This window comes from Cyprinodon tularosa, unplaced genomic scaffold, assembly GCF_016077235.1.
Source record: "Cyprinodon tularosa strain WSP-4 unplaced genomic scaffold, ASM1607723v1 ctg88, whole genome shotgun sequence".
NCBI classification, from domain to species: domain Eukaryota; kingdom Metazoa; phylum Chordata; class Actinopteri; order Cyprinodontiformes; family Cyprinodontidae; genus Cyprinodon; species Cyprinodon tularosa.
Window position 1 is genome coordinate 1,331,940 of NW_024039651.1, and position 17,127 is coordinate 1,349,066.

The 17,127-nt window shown below is 39.8% G+C and overlaps 1 protein-coding gene across 9 annotated transcripts in view; it reads right to left on the reverse strand.

The window, feature by feature from the left end:
• The window catches only part of fbrsl1 (fibrosin-like 1), a 458,506-nt gene that overhangs the window by 118,888 nt on the left and 322,491 nt on the right, over positions 1-17,127 (reverse strand). For all 9 annotated transcript variants that reach the window (XM_038273619.1, XM_038273614.1, XM_038273613.1 and 6 more), the window contains exon 6: positions 12,023-12,052. In XM_038273619.1, the coding sequence (XP_038129547.1) occupies positions 12,023-12,052 (30 nt within the window). The remainder of the gene's footprint in view (positions 1-12,022; positions 12,053-17,127) is intronic.

The window sequence follows — 17,127 nt, forward strand, 5'->3', positions numbered from 1 at the left end:
AAAAAACAAAAACATGCACACCAAAACCTGCTGCTCATCCAGGCGACAATAACTCCCTCAATAGCAATGATCACAAGCAGTTACACATGGCTGAGTGGCGAAATAATGTTCTCAAAGAGCTGGTAGAGTACTGGTGTTTGGAAGAAAGTGCAGGAAAGCTTGTCTTAGTATTTCAAAAGAACAAAAGGAAGTTCTAATAACACTCTCAACCCCCCCAACAAACAGCTTCCCAGAGCAACAGCAGTAAGTGAAAGAAGATTACAGTGTTGAAGCCATGTTGTGTTTTCACACTCCCTTTGTTCTGAGTGGCGAGCGTGGTTCTGTTTCAAAACCCCTCCATTTTTTTTTCCGGTGCCAACATCATATCTAACCTTTACAAGAGAATCTGGACCAGGGTACAGGATGCCACATCAATGACGCCGCAGCCATGTTGACTGTCCCTGCATTGGCGTATGACATGCATTGCTACTGACAAGCTGTCTTTGCTGATGTTAGTTGACTTTGTCTGCTGGCAAGCCCTGCAGAAGCCCAGAGTATTTCTCTGTCATCACGCCTACCCTTCCCAGCATTCACTGGGATGGCTCTTCCCCTCTAAGCATGGCAGTAGACTCACTTGCCTCCAAGCTTGTTCACAAACACACGCTGCAAACACATCTTTCACACATCTTCCTCCTCATCATCACATGCCTGTATGTTCAATTTACATTTCTTAAACAAATAGTTCGGGATGCACACATTAGCATGAATAATTGTTGTTTTATGTGACAAAGTAGCTTGTAATTGTAAAAAGGAAGGAACATGATATACCCTTTTTATATTTTAAACTGTTAATAGGTGCGGAAATCCAAGAAACAAAGCAGAAAGGTTGCAGAGATGTTAACACAAGATTAGGTTACAGGATTTCACATAGCAATGCTCCATCCATCATCTCAAGGAGCAAAAAGAACTGTAAAACCAAGAATTTACTCTACTTTAAGTGACACAACGGGAAAAGAGAGGATGTAGGCTCTGGAGGAGATGGATATATCTACAGCTGAAGTTGGGAAGTCTGTTAAAGTCGGGCATACATTGTACGATTTTTTGCCCTTTTCAGGCCAATTCTGCAGTCATGAGAGAATTTTTCGATCACGGCGTAGTGTACAGGGGGTAACGAAGGGCAATAAGTCTCTCACGACCACCTCCCGATCAGGAATTATGAGGCTGGGAGAATATCAAAACAAGTTTGAAATTCAGTCGGCCTTCGTAAGGTGGCCGTGAGGCAAATTGCTCAGTGGACAAACAAGGATTCTTCTTCTTCCTCTCAGACGAAAACACAAAAGCATGCAAGTGAAATAGCATTCTTTCTGTAAAATTGACAGATCGCAGTAGCCACTTTTACTCAGCCATGTCTTTGTCCAAATATGTCGTCGCTTTTTCTTTTTAGGGCTTCCAGCAAACAAAATTGCAGACCCAGGTTTTAGCTTTCAAAAACCTAAAATGCAGCAGTTGAGTTAATCCTTTCCAGCTATCATCGCAGCCCCAGCACCTGTGCAGAAGAGCGAAGGACCTTGTCTATTCAGCCAGGCCAACAATTCCTTTTAACAACCCCTCTTTCAGACAATTAGACGGGTATGGGGCATTGCAGGCTAACAAAAGAAGCCAAACGACCCCAATTCTAAGAGGTGAACCCCTTTGTCTGTTTCAATTTGCATGTTTTCAAACAAAAACAAGGTTTTGTTGGGCTACTGTATAAAACCTCAAACTCAGCGCTATTCCTGACATTTTGAATTGAAAAAGCTTCCTGGATGGGAAGCGAAACGTCTTCAAATTGGAAACAATGTCCAGTGGATTGTAACAGTGTGAACTTTTAAACCCTGCATTTTCGCCACACATTGTGAGCTGTAGCTGCATGTGACGATTGAAAATATCGCAGTGTATGCCCGGCTTAACAGGATAGACGTATTGTGCACTCCATAAATCGGAACTTTATGGAAGAGAGAAGTAACTATCCCAGTAACGCTTAAGGTATTAGGAAACAACTTTATTTGATAACCAACTAGTTCTAACTTGTGGCTTTTAGTGATATTAGTTGTTTCTTAGTAATTCAAGCAGATCTGGATTATATCTGTCACCAGATCTGTCATGCTCTTCATGCGCCTTACACTGTTGGGGAAGTTTTGTCAGAAACTTTTGGAATTCTGCTTTTAATGAAAAGGACAAAATGACCAAAATACCAAAATTAGAGGGAAAATCCTTCATCTGCTGTGTTAAATGATGTTTTCTCCTTCATATGGAAGGATGTAACCAAGGAGGAGCAAAAGCAGGAGAAGGGAAGAGAGGAGAAGAGAGAGACAAAGACAAGAAGAGAAAAATGACATCTCCATATTAAGGCCTGCGTTGCCAGTGTCAGTTCTAATTTCACAGCGCCTGTGGGGAGCTGAATGCAACCAGTCAGCTCTGGTCTCATCTCGTTCCTCCTCCATTTTGAATCAGGCCAGATGAATCCCAAGCTGGGGGGGAAAGGAATATTACTGGCAAATTGGTTTTAGATTAAAGATGGTGGCGAGGCATTCTGCTTTCTCAGCTCTTTCCCAGGTGCACTTAATATAATTTCATTAAAGAGATGAGGAAGGATCATCACTTGTGTTGAAACATCAGGACGATCTCTTTTCACCATCAGTAATGTTAAGGTTGCCAGGTGGGTGGCCTGTTTATTATAGAATATGATGTGACCAGGAGGCTATGCTGGATTAACCCAGCAACAGAGGTTCTAGGTGGGTTTCTAGGAGGGAAAACTAATTTATTGTAAACAAATCTTGCCTTTAAAGAGAGCTACATGGAGAGAGAGAATGTCTTTAAAAGTAAAGAGGAGAAGAAGCAAAGATCTGTATTATTTTCATCATAACTGCATCATAACACTTTACCTATTATTTATATGAGACTTCTATAATGAAACTCAGATGGACGATTCAGTTCTTGTGTAGTTGGAAACATCTTAACATTTCTTCTGTCTCTCAGACCATGAGGGAGCTCTTAATATTCTTACTGAGTTGACGCAGCCTTCAGAGGTTAAATTAAGGGTCCCTCTGAGGTTAAACCACTGTGAACATTTCAATTTTGTCAACATATTTGCAAAAACACACTAAAACTATTCTGAACTATTTTACTTCTTTCCCCTCACTCTCAAAGCATCTATAAAGTGTTTTATGAAAAAAGGGAAATATAAAGATAATTTTTTAGGCTGTAGTGGCCTTGATTCTGTTATTTATTTATTATTCACGCCACAGCAGCACCCAGAACGGAAATATTAAAAAGGAATCAGCCCATATTTCTGCAATGAGTATGTGGGAAGTGTTGTCCCTTTCCTTTCGTTTACCCTAACCAAAATGTAGTATGACCTTACCCGGTCGGAAACATCTTAGGGTTTCTCCTGGGTCTCTATGGGAGACCCACGATGACCCTGTAGGTAAAACTACTTTGACGCTATCATGTAAATTAGGCAGAGGAACTGTTGACAGAAATCAGTGCTGGGGCTTTTTCAAGGTTAAAACACTCAAGTTTACTTTAGTTTATGTAATATAGGCACATCTCAACAAGGGATTCGTACTGTCTCATGTGATATTAGTAGGAAAATGTGTCACCACTTAGGTGCTGTGTTTGATTATGTAGGTGTGGGTGTCCATAAGTTCTCTACAGTAAGTGCAGCAACATCTAGTCACCCAAAGTGCTGAATGTCCCATTTATAATTTATCCTCCTATTAAAGAAAACCTGTGTCAGACATAGTGTCTTTATAAACTAGCCACTGTGTTTTCACTCTAACTGCTTCCTTTTGGCTCTGACAAACTTCCTCTAACGTCTAACAGGAGCAGGGAGCAGCCTCCATAAATGACTAGATCAGGGCTACAGCATTAAAGAACCATAGAAATGATGAGATGATGGGTCTCAAAGAGTCTTTTAGAGACGGACAGTAAATGGGACTAAATGGAATTAGCCAACCAGGGTGTTCTTTGCTATGGTGATGGTGATACTGCAGTGGTTCTGCCATTTTATACACAGACAGGCATATAATAGAATTTTGGATCAGCTGAAATAACTGAAGGCAGTGGAGAAGCCAGGTCCAGACAGATAAATGGACCTCATAAGGATAGGATGACATTCCTTAAGAGTTATCCTATATCCTCGACTGAGAGAAGATAAGAAGGAGAAGGTATTTCACAACTCTCAAATAAAAGCTGATGTTTTTTTTTTTTTATTGCAAACAGTAAGAAATTTGGATGGTCTCTTTCTACATTTGGAAAACAGAAGCATAGATAAAGAAAGTTCATGGAAGTATGATCTAATAAATTCATCTGCTGCTTATCATTAGTGTAAAGCAGAATAGCAGACACAGAGCTATTTCCATTCGTATTCCTCATCTAGCTAAAGCCATTGAAATAAAGTATATCCTGTATTATCTAACACAAAAAAGGGCACATTTTGTTGATCTTCAACTCCATGATGGGATCATACACTGTTAGATATATAAACAAAATTTAGACACTATCAGAACTATGTTTTTGATCCTGATATCCCTTTAGGAAAAAGCTTTTTTAAAAATAGGATCTAATACTTTATCAAGGTAAATGCTCTGTCATAAAATAATAAATAATATTTCATTGGCGTTAAACAATTAAGCAGTCTCTTCCCTCTTTTTTCCAGATAATACACATATTTTGTCTCAAACACAAGCTTGTTCAAAGTAAGAATACCATCCTCTGACAATGTGTTACTTAAAATGTGCTTATAATAAACCAAAGAAGTCCAACTAAAGTCTTAAAGAATTCACCTTTTTCAACGGCTGTGACTAATGTTAGCATGACTGGATTTTTTTAATATAAATGATCATTTGTCTGGTAACATTTTGAAGTAGCTCTTTTCAAACAGATATAGAAGAATAAAAAAATACAGAAAAAAAATCTTTGGTTCAATAAACTTAGTATTTAGCTTTAAACATCATAAAATGTAATGGCTGCTATTTCAGCTGCTCTCTGATAACCCTAGAGCCATTAGACCAGACTCAGGCCCATTAGAGCTACAAAATATTTTATAAAAAGATCACAGGTTTAATGATAACATACACTAACAGTGCTAACAGCGACTCAGGGGTTTTCTTCAAACAGTGTGAAGAACAAACTCAAACAAAAAAGAAACAACAGAGCAACTAACCAGTAAACTACATCATCCCAAATGCATTGTTATACCAATATGGGTATTATCTTAAGACAGATTAATTCACTTTTTCGTTTCACATGTCATTAACAACCTTTCCTTTCTTATGAAAGACTCAAAACATTGCTTACTCATTACAGGATGAGTAAGCAATAAGTGGGACGTTTAAATTATTTTTCTTAATGTTTTGACCTGGGGGCAAACTGAACGAAAAAGTGTTTTAACAAACAGTGAGAGTTTAAACAGCATAGATACTGACACTTGAATGCATCGTATATGTTCACCCTTTGGTAGATCAGATTACAGAGTTTCTTTAAAGAATATGACTTAAAGGTATAGAGGACAATCCTTTATTTTCGGGTGGATCATCTAAATAAGTGGTCCTCCTAATTGTCAATCATTCTGGTTATATGTTTACGTAAGGCCGTCCTACGAGCTCGTCCAGGTAGCCATCTTTTTCCGCACATGCGCACCTTCAGGCGAGTATGCATCGTGATCTACGGTTTCAGACAGTCATTGAAGCTCACCTTTCTCACCACGGTTCTTTGGTAACGGCCGAGGGTCAAAAGAGAAAAATTGTCTACGAAGTGTATGAGAAGAAAAGAGAGGCCTCAGAAGAGGCAGATATATCCCAGAATGCTTTGCATAGAGAGTTCTCTTCGCAAAGTATTATGGGATTTGCTGTCACAGCGGCCCGCTGTCGCAATAGAATGTCGCTAGCCTACAGCGGCGACTAGTAACAAAGATGGCGCAGGCACCGGAAGTGGAGGAGGTTGACATGACCGACGGGGCAAAAAGCAGTGATCATCTGTCCAAACAGTCAATTAATTTGCTATAAAGTCCAATATATGGTCCCTGCTCTTTATAGTGATTAAGAGATTTAGGGGTTAGGGCGGACGTTCGGAAACACTAAGCTTGTATGAGCTATGAGAACAACAACTTTTAAACAGAGAGTGCACTAGGGGAAATGAGCATGTGCATGCTCTCGCTGTACAGGGTTGTGCATGTGCATTTTTTTTTAAGTGGAGAGGGCAGGTCTTTTTAAAAAGATTCACAAGAATTCTCCACAATAACTTTAAATCTAGAGTAAGTGTTCATTCATTCAAGACTTATACCATGGGTAGAAAAGCCATGCTGGAGGAAGTGACTACAGATGTCTAATTCATGCAGGAAACACATCGTTGCAAGTTTTGTGAAGAGTAGCTTGATACCTGCAAGTTTCTCAACAGGCAGCCATTCAGAATGTCTTTGCTGTAGCAACCTGTGGCACAAATACACTGTAACTGATTGCACCCCAGAGGAACACCTGGAAGCCAAATTTTAATGAAGTTAATCCGTGAAATCCTGACAATGTGGGTGTTCAAGTGGCTGCTAATCTGATATGAAAGGAGTCTTTTCTTTTTCATCGGTTAGATATGGAAGAGCTGACACCTGCTTCAGTAAAAGGTTGCAGAAAATGATCACTGTCAAGATATCTCCCAAGAAGGCAATTACAAATGACAGTGTTTGTCTTTCTCCTTATGAAAGCAAATTTCTGTCTTTGCTTTTTTTGAACCTGAATTTGGTGATGGGTTGTCAAATTATCTTTTGCTCATCCTCATTTGCTCAGTAATTTGATATGGTTGCTTCACAGTTCTCATCACCCTGATTAGCTGGAGGTGTGTTTCCGAGGAATAGAAAGGTCATCCCTGCTATGGTTGTTATCTAAATTTTTTATTCTGGTGAGTGCCAGAGTTCCTCCATAATTTCATAGTTTCCGGACATTAATTTCCAGAGCTTGTAATCATCTAAATCTATTTTGAAAAAAATGTTAAAGCTCACCAAAGACAAATGTGGCAAAGATGGCTAGGTGGATGAAACAAAGCATGGATGGACAGAATATGACATTTCCCCCATAATTATACAGAGCCTGTATTCGCTCTTCTCTGCCATGGACCAAACTTCAAATTAATTATGAACCCTTTATTCTCAATGCCTCTACGTGCACCCCCAATATTTTGGCTATTTTCACTAAAGAAAGGCCCAGTTTCTCGTGTAAATGCAAATATGGAGAATGAAAGTGGGAGACTGATATATATATGGTTTTTATATTTTATGTTCTTTGACAATCATACAAGTTTTGTATCACAAATGAAGCACTCTTATTACCTAAGCACTCTCATTATCTAAGTTTCTGTTTCCTTGAGAGCATGATATAATTTCTTTTTGTACTCACGAGCTCTCTGTGCCATGCTCAGACCATGCTGACCATGATGTAATTTGTTTTTGGTTTCGGCTGTCCACGAGCCCTGGGTGGGTTCGGGCCCGAAACATATTTTGGTTTCTGTAATCATGCGCTCCAGGCGTGAGAGGGAGCGATCACTTTTCCTGATTGGGTGAGAGATTTTCCTTTGAAGTTTGGCATAAATGACGGATGGCAGTTGGCACTGGAAGGGTCTGCTAGGGTTGCATATGGACGCCTAGCTGCGCGGGTTGCTGCCCTGCCGGGATCGACCGGCCCTCCGATCCTTGTGTCACGTAGGGGAAAATATAAATTGTATTGAGACAATATAGTTTGTATTCAGCACCCTGCCTTGATTGATGTGCTTGCTTTGCTGTTTTCTGTGGCGGAATAAAACATCACATTTTAATTCTAGCAGAAAGAGTTTGTGTGTTCTGTGTGTCATCTTTATTGCCGACTCATCCCGATCCTGCCTAAATTTCATAATACAGAGACAGATTGTATAACCAGGGAGAGTACTTGTTTATCTTCCAGTGTTGCCACTGATCCTAGTTGCAAGTAACTCTGAACTTTGACTAGGCCATTCTAAACCTCTCTGCTGTAGCCTTGGCTCTATGGTGAAAAGGTTGCCTCCATGGATGGTAGCTTCCTCTGGTTTTTCATATCACAAAGCCTCTAACTGGTTTATTTAGATGGATCATTCTTTTTAAGGTTCTTTTACCAGCTTTTACCAGGTATGAGGCTGCTACCACTATAGCCGGGCATAAACTGTCCAATTTTTATCCCTTTTCAGGCCGATTTTCCATTTGTGCAAGAATTTTTTTCGATCGGGCCAACTTTCAGCATTAATGTGCATCATGTATTGTATAGGGAGTAACGAGGGGCGATTAGTACTCTCATGACCACTTCCTGATCAGGAATCATGAGGTCAGGAGAAAATCAGACATGTTTGAAATTCAGTCGGCCGTTGTAAGGTGGTCATGGCCAAATCGCTCAGTGGGCATGCACAAACAAGGATTCTTTTTCTTCCTCTCAAATGAAAACAAAGAAGCATGGCGGGTTGCAGGTGAAATGGAGTTCTTTCTATAAAATTGACAGACAGTAGTAGCCACGTTTGCTCAGCCATGTATTTGACCAAATACGTCGTCACCTTTTCTTTTCAGGCCTTTCAGCAGAAAATTGCTCAAATTGGCAAGGCAGCGCATTTCACTCTACTGAGCTTCATATTCCTCTTCTACTACTTGGCTTCCAGATAGACGAGTCCCACTGCAGAGTCCGACGTGGTTTTTAGACGTACAGAGTGAGCAGGTTAATTGCATCAGAGCATCGGGTCACACAGTGCGAGAAACATACATTGTGAGCTGTGAACTTTTAAACCCTTTGTTTTTATCGTACAGTGTGAGCTGTAGCTGCATGCAGCAATTGAAAATATCGCACAGTGTATGCCCGGCTTATGTTTCCCACTTGGCATGGTGTGTTAAGAGTCTGGTGTGGTCTTAGTTTTCAACCAAATACTGAATATAGATGAAAATAATATAGTTCTGATCAGTGTATTCTCATTATCAGTTCGTACGAAATCGTACGAAAAGTTATGCACCGTAATTTCGTACGTTTTGGATGTTTTTTTCATAGTATTTCGTCGTATTTTTACGTCTTGCCTCGAGACAAGATATCCTTGCGCATGCGCATCTTACGCACCATTCAATAACATAGAATTTAACATACAATTAACCCTAACCCTGACCCTAACCCTAAGATACAAAACAGCAAGCAACCTAGTGACAGACATCAAGAAGTGATTATTGCACTGTTTTTCCCAGTTTTACGTCCGTCCGCGGATCTGCTTTTTTCGTCTGTCTGGCTGTGCATGCGCACTGATCTGTTTTTTCGAGGAAAAACGTCCAAAACGTACGAAATACTGTGCATAACTTTTCGTAGGATTTTATACGAACTGATAATGAGAATATATTGTTCTGATTCATCGCACATGTTTGTCTGTGTCCCCCAAATGAACTGTGGTAAACGGGACTCCTTGTTGTGTTTTTTCAGCAATTTCTCCTACTTTACTTTACAATGACTGATTGAACATTGCACTATGAGATTTTCAAAATTTTCTGCTATGTTCTTGGTTCTGAATGAAACTGTTTACCCTCATACAGATTTACTAATTAGGTGTCTTCAGAAAACAATTGATTTGAACTATTAAGGGCTATCAGAGTAAATGGTACTGAATATTAATGTATTTAAAGGTACATTTGTATATTTGTGGAGGTTTTTGTTACACTTCTAAATTACTGCATTACTTTGTGTCAGTCTCATAAAATCCTACATACAAATTCAAATTTGACAAAATCTGAAGATTTTTAGCACTTTTAGTAATGTTGCCAGTCTGATCATCCAGAAAATCTATCTGAGTGGTAAAGGCAACAATTAGATAAAAGCTTCAGCCTAAGTACAACATTACAATTGGTACAAGCTTTTCTTCCTATAAGTCACAGCAAAAACAAAAGACCCCATCCCAAAAAGAAAAATAAATAATCAAGACTCCTCAAACACAGCTTGTTTCTCTACCTCAGAATCATATTCCTCAATCTGACACAGGGTTTACTATGAAAACTAAACCGTGTATTGGGAACACTCCAGTTTTACCCCCTGCACCCATGTCAAGGAGCGGTATGGAAACTGACAAGCTAGTTATATATTTTCCTTGACGCATCAACAAGCGAGTGCCTTTCGCTCATTTTCGCTTCAGTAAAGAGATAAAAGCCTATTGACTTGCCAGGCAACAGTTAATGCAAATTATGCCTGCTATCATTGTATTATTTATAAGGAGAGTTGCAGACGTTTCCACAGAACTGAACGCTATGCTTACAGAAGATTAGGCATGCTATCTTTTTCATTTACCAGAGGGTAATTGCTAAACTGTGCAAGAATTAGGATTTGTAAAATTCCCCAAAGGTGTTTCATCTTGTAAACAGGTGGTTGCTATCAGCCAAGTGCTTTTAAGTCAGCGACAAACCGACACAGCTCTGGTAAGGAATTATCAAAGGGTTAACTTTCTCGCTGCAGGAAAAAATTTTTTTTTCTTCTTTATACATAACTCAGAAATGTTAAAGTTAAATAATAAATGCTCAAACTTGAGACGGATTTGTCGGCGCCGCTGGTTAATATATCTAACAGCTTTTAATTAAAAACTTTTTCTACAAAATACTGAAGAGTTCAACCTTAACCTTGACTATGTTTATTCAGTGGAGAGAAAATCTACTGTAGAGAATTATTTAGGTTTGACAAAATCACCATTTCTGTAATTAATAGTGACCCTGCAGTAAAACTTTATCTAACCCCTCCGAGCCAGGCTTCTCCTATCACCCGCTTGACTGGACACCTTTGCACAGTCTCTCTGTAGAGTCTCTCACGACCTTTTTCAACATTTTTTTAAATAAAGCATTTTAAATGCCACAATTAACACATTTCATGAATTTTAATGCCAAATAAGGCCTTAATTTAAACAATAATAATTTAATGACTTTTAATGATTTTTAATCACCTGTGGAAACCCTGTATTAAGCATACAAAAAGTAAATTAGCTAAATTAGTTAAAGCAATTTCTAAGCTGTTTCTCAATTTACAAGAATGCGACTTCGGACTCGTGTTTTTGCCAAGTATGTTCTTGACAAAAACACAGGCGAGTATGGACTCGTGGGGGAATAATGATTAATACAGTCAGATAAACACAAATCAAATGAACATTTTGCAAAATAAAACAAAGACGAGAGGGCTGCTGCAGACGGGCTTAGTTTAGCCCTGACTGCAGTTAGCCTCGGAGCTCCTCTGGTTGCCATGGTCCTCTAAAAATCTGAACTTTTCTTTAAATTACGCACTTAATTAGTAAATGGGCCATATAGTGACACTTAGAAGTATAATGTTCTCGCCTCAAACCATCTTAAAACATAACACTTTTAACTTGATACTCTGAGCTTTGTTAGCACTCAAATGGAAGCTGCTGCTGCCGCAGTGCATGCTGGGACAGCTGTCAATCCCAAGAACGGACAAGTCTGCTCTGATGCATGCTGGGTAAAGACGGAGTGGCGAAAACAACCTCCAGGGACTTTGTTATTCTTGTGAAATGGATCAGATTTAGGGCTGAGGCTGATGATGTTTCACGAGCACATGAGAACGTACACATATTGAGAAATGGCTCTAAATATATATATTTTCAAAGGACAAACTGAAGATGCCATCACTGCCAACAACATTCTCTTTGTGTCTAAGCAATAAATGTCAAGCAAAAAGTTTAATAGAGATTTAATGATGTGGCTAATGATAATACGGTGCTTTAAGGAATGTACAAATGACAAAAAATAAAGTGTTTTAGTCAACAACATGAAATCTTTTCATTTTAAGATTTGTTTCACTTCTTTATTTATTCCCCCGCTCCCCCTGCAACATGAAAAAAGTATTTGACAAAGGCTGGAGCTCTTTGTGGTTCTTTTTCTCACCCAACAACACCTTCAGACTACCTCCTCTCTCTAGACGGGAGCTTTAATTTTGTTATTCACAACTCCCAGTCACTTCATGTGGTGTGTGAATAAACACAGGAAAAGCAGCCTTACCTTGTCGTCAATGTCACTTTCGCTGTCACACTGTAACAGAAAACAGACAAACAAGGGGAATGTTAGGAATTATTCATTCGGCTCCCCCACGAAGCATAATCATTGCAGATGTTATTTTTGTGTGCCACCTTTTATTCACTGTCAGCTCTCAGAGCAAACAGTGCAAGATGAAGACAGAAAGAAGAGTGTGCAAGTCAAAGAGACTCCCCCCCCCCCCGCTCTAGTCTTCCAAACAGACAGAAAACCCTTCTGGTGTTTTTGTTATAAATTCAATGCTGCAAGTTTGCAAAAGATGTTCTATTATGAAAAAAAAAACTGTTCAGTATTTCAACATTCAGCTGCAGCACCTCATTTAGCCCTTTAAGTGTGTTTCAAAAATTGGACGATAGTATCTCAAGGACGCAGGTTCTTTGAATTCTCCAGCACGCCGCCTATTAAGTGTGGTATTCCAAATCTGCCTTGTGACAAGCCCGTCTTTAATTTCTATGTCAGACCTTTACAAGGATAAACGAACTGAAAAACAAGAAAGGAAGCTTTTCTTTTCCTGATATGTGTGTTGTCTGCTGTGGCAGAAGGCCAAATCACTCTATTCACTGAAGACCTGAAGTGGTTTGTCTTTAATGGAGAAAAAATCTCATGTCATTTCGCCTTTAGAGAATGTATGGATAAGGCTCAGATGTCTTGAGAGGACAAAGGGAAATCTAAGACAGTGTTGCAGAAAAGCAGATAATGAGAATACTGATTTTCATCACAGTTATTTTCACAGACCGGAATTACTCATTTCAGTGAATAGGAGCATAAAATAACTCACACCAACACTATAAGTAACACCTAAGTCTAAAGAAGGGTGTGAATTAAGGTAACCTTAACAACAATAAATGCTAACTGCAATGTGCTAAATATTTTAATCCAGTATTTCTATTTCTATTAGTCGGAATTCTGCCAAAAGTAATAAACACTGAAATGAGCAGGTTTATCTAAAACGCATGCATAAACTAATCTATATGTGTATGTTTGATCGTAGGGTGGGTGCTCTCTAGACCAGCGCTCCCCAACCTTTTTTGCACCACGGACCGCTATATGTCAGACAATATTTTCACGGACCGGCTGGGGTGGGGGGATACGATTAAGTAAAATGATACGACTGGCATAAAATCAAATACAAACAGCATAAAAATAAAACAACAACCCGGTCCCATCTAGTCGTAATCGGAGACAATGACACACAAAGTGTGCTCCTGATATCCAGTCTGCTGCGTAGCTTTGTTTTGGTCGCTGTAACCAGAGAAAATCCCGCTTCACAAAGATAGGATGTTATAGATAGGATGAGTCTTGAACTGAATTAACCTGTGTCAAGAGGCACAGATGCACCGACTGATGTAATTGAGAGAGAATACCGCAATTTTTTATATTTTTCAAAATAAATCATCACTCAGACTCTTATATATATATATACTTTTTTCTGTGCGGCCCGGTACCAAATGACCGACGGACCGGTACTGGTCCGCGGCCCGGTGGTTGGGGACCGCTGCTCTAGATTCTCTACTGCCTCCTTCTCTCCCTTCTGTCAACTATTGTAACTTTGAGGGCGTAACCAAACCCCGCCTGTGATTGGCTCCTTCTAAGGAAATCCCGCCTCTTGAGACAGTACTGTTTGTTCACTAGTTGCGGCTGTCACTACCAGATCCATACCGGTAGATCATCTGTGCAATCGGAAATACATCTGGGTCGCCCTGGATTGAACTTTATGAAAATTTATTTATTCTCTCACTAATTATAATAAGCTACTGAATTTATTTTCTAAAAGAATAGATTAATCCATTCTGTTTTATCACTCGTCTGTGGCGGTTCTGTCCCAGACATAGCATCCCACTTTACTTCTGGCAGTTAACTTTCTTGGCTTTGGATTTTTACATGAATGTAGTCATTTTGAGTTTTATGTTTGCCATGCATCGTACTTTTATGTTATATAGTTTAGAATCTAAAGAAAGACAACGAAAATGCAGATAAATGTCATTTTGTCGGGCAGCTCTGAGCATGTCCAATAATGACATCAGATAAGCAATTTCCATTAAAAATAAATTACATTTATTTATATGGCGCCAATTCACAACACATGTCATCTCAATGCACTTTACAGTTCAACCAGATGATACAGTTAGATTGGTTAAAAGTTTTCTATCTAAGGAAAACCAGCTGATTGTATCGACTCATTGACTCAAAGGCAATCCCTCACACTAAGCCTGCTGTTAGCGACAGTGGAGAGGAAAAACTCAGTTTTAACAGGAAGAAACCTCCAGCAGATCCAGGCACAGTGTGAGCGGCCATCTGCCAAGGCTGACTGGGGTCCAGGAGCAATTTAACTGGACATAAAACATATCTGCTTCTCTCAGACAAAGTCTTTAAATTATTTTTATAAGATGTAGTTTAGCCTTTTATGGTAGTTTTACAAGTAGGTATTTTCAGTACTTTAGTTATATTATTTATCTGAACCTTGTTGAATGTCTGCTTGCACAAATTATGCAGATCGCGTAGTGACATCAGCTAGTAACATTAGCAAAGCATCTTCAGAATAATCAGAAACAAACAGGGACGGTCAAACCGTAGAACAGTCCCACTGGAGCTCCATAAAGGGTCAGAACAGCTGAAGTGTAAATCTGTCTCCAATCTGTCAATTAAAACTCTGCAACAACGTCTTTAAGTGAAGCCTTTTTGTTTTGTTTGACTCCCTGTCAGAGCTGAAGACAAAAAGGAAGGACCCGGGTGAATGGAGACACAGCAGCCCTTTGTTGAGCGTGGTGGGTCCAAATATACAATTAGGTAACGAGAGTAATCAGAGCAAGGACTCAGTGGCCAGCATCTTTCAGCACGAGATAATGAGAGCATGTATGTGTGGGGAACCATGCAAGGAGGCTTCCTCCTACTGTTCTTAAAGCAGCAGGAGTCCACGCTGCTGGAAGGATTCAATAAGAAACCAACAATGCTACTCAGCCTCTTGGAAAGATTGTAGGGCTACTGACTGAAGCATTATCACTCAGAAAAGGCCAGGGCTCTCTTTTAATACACACAATTTTTAAGTTCTTCTAATATCAGTTGCTGTTTTGTTAACATATAACCAGAGTTACCACAGAATAGGTTTAATATATAATATATTTCAACAGACATGTTGAATGTTGGCTATGGCGACTTACTATCTTTAAAATCCCCTCTTAAAAAAACGTGTTCTTGTTTGCTTGGAGTTTTTTGAAGCTTTTTCTCCAACTTAATAAAACCAATAAGAACCAATTGCAGATTTATGTTTTGAGTGGAATTATGCCTATTTGTGTATAAAAAAATAACACATAGAGACAAATAAATAACAATCTAAATTGGGACCAATCTAGTTTTATACACAAAACGGCATTATCTCTAGCCTAGTAAACTAGCCCCACCCGCCAGCGGCCAAAATCCTTTTTGCCGTCTAGCCTCGATCAATGCCCCAGGCCCTAAATCTGGCAGGCCAATCGCAACGCAGAGATGTTTTTTGAACGTCTAGATGCAAAGGGGGCGGGTTTTGAGGGCGTGACAACAAAGCTGCACGACACAGTAGCATGCACTGCGACAGCAGCAGCTTTCAATGGAGCGCTACATTGAAAGTTAAAAGTTCTCTTTCTGTTACTGTTGTTCAATAAAATACATTTTAAGATCATTTTAGGCGAGAATATTATAGTTTAAAGCGTCACTATATGGTCTATTTACCAATTTAATGCGTAATAAAAAAACAATTTCCGAAGTTGAGAGGTCCACGGCAACCAGCGGAGCTCCGAGGCTAACGCCAGCCAGGGCTAACGGCAGCCAGGGCTAACCGCAGCGCCTCTGCAGTGGCCTTCTCTCGGCATAGTCGCATGTGAAGGACCGCTGGCTCTGATGGTTATTTTTGACTCAGCTTTGGAATCAGTTTTGGACGGATTAGACTTGGGTTTTTCGTTTAAATGGAACTGTAACTACGTCACAGTCAGTTGCACTCATTGGTCAGAGCGTTGGCCAATAGGCACAGGCAGTGGTTTGAAAGACAACGGATTGTTCTCATCAACAATCTTCCGATGTCTCATTCATTGGGGCCAGACTAAATTACACCTTTAATCTCCCATTTAGTCTGGTTTACCAGGCTACATAATCTCCATTTATTCTTGATATATAGATAAAGAAAATGTAGCAGTGTTAAAAGGAGAATGGATCAAATCTCATACAACACTTTATCCTCAGGAAATCAGCTGAAATGTATTCTTGGCATGCAGCTAAAAGGATGGCTTCCATCTCACAGCGGTTATGGGCTCCACTCTATTACAAAGGAGGGGTATAAACCATAGGTGATGGAGATGAACAACTGGCTCTGTCTATTCCCCAGGTACACGCTTTTCCTTGTTGTTACAGCAGTGGCCATGACACTAGAGATGAGGCCTCGTAAGGCTGGAACGGGCGAGGAGGAAAAATAATATCAAAAGAGCACAGCGTGGTGCTTATCCTTTTACAAGAAGCATGCACTGAGCAGAGCGTAGAGGGGAATACTAGCCCAGACAGAGACAGAGACGCAGCACAGCACAGCGGGGGGACAGAAAGGCAGGTGGAACGCCGGAGCTAAACACTAAAAACAGGCAGGGGAGGGATGCTACAGAGATGAAGGGATGTGTGGATGGATGTAATGTTCCAGCAATTTTGTCAGTTCTGTGGGTGATTGCTCTGTTGGGCTATTTCACTTAGTCGAGTCAAAGCTTGGAGAACAACGAAAGCACAGAATTGTGACGGTAGATGCAGAGACTAAGCAGTCATTTACTGTATATGGCGTCTTTAAGTGTTTACTTTGGGAAGGCTATTGTCAGAAGGGTTTTACAGAAAAAAATAAGCATTTGAAAATGCTGAAACCACTACAAGGGGGAGTTATTTAAAATCCCAAACATTTCCCATTCACCATGTCTGACTAAAACTAAGGCTCCTGTGGTTTGGGGAACAAACTAACAATCTATTCCAAACCATCACCACCATCCTCACATATCTGACAAACAAACTAAAACAACTGTAGCCCCAGTGACAAACCTGAATGAATAACATTTAACAAGAATGCAAAA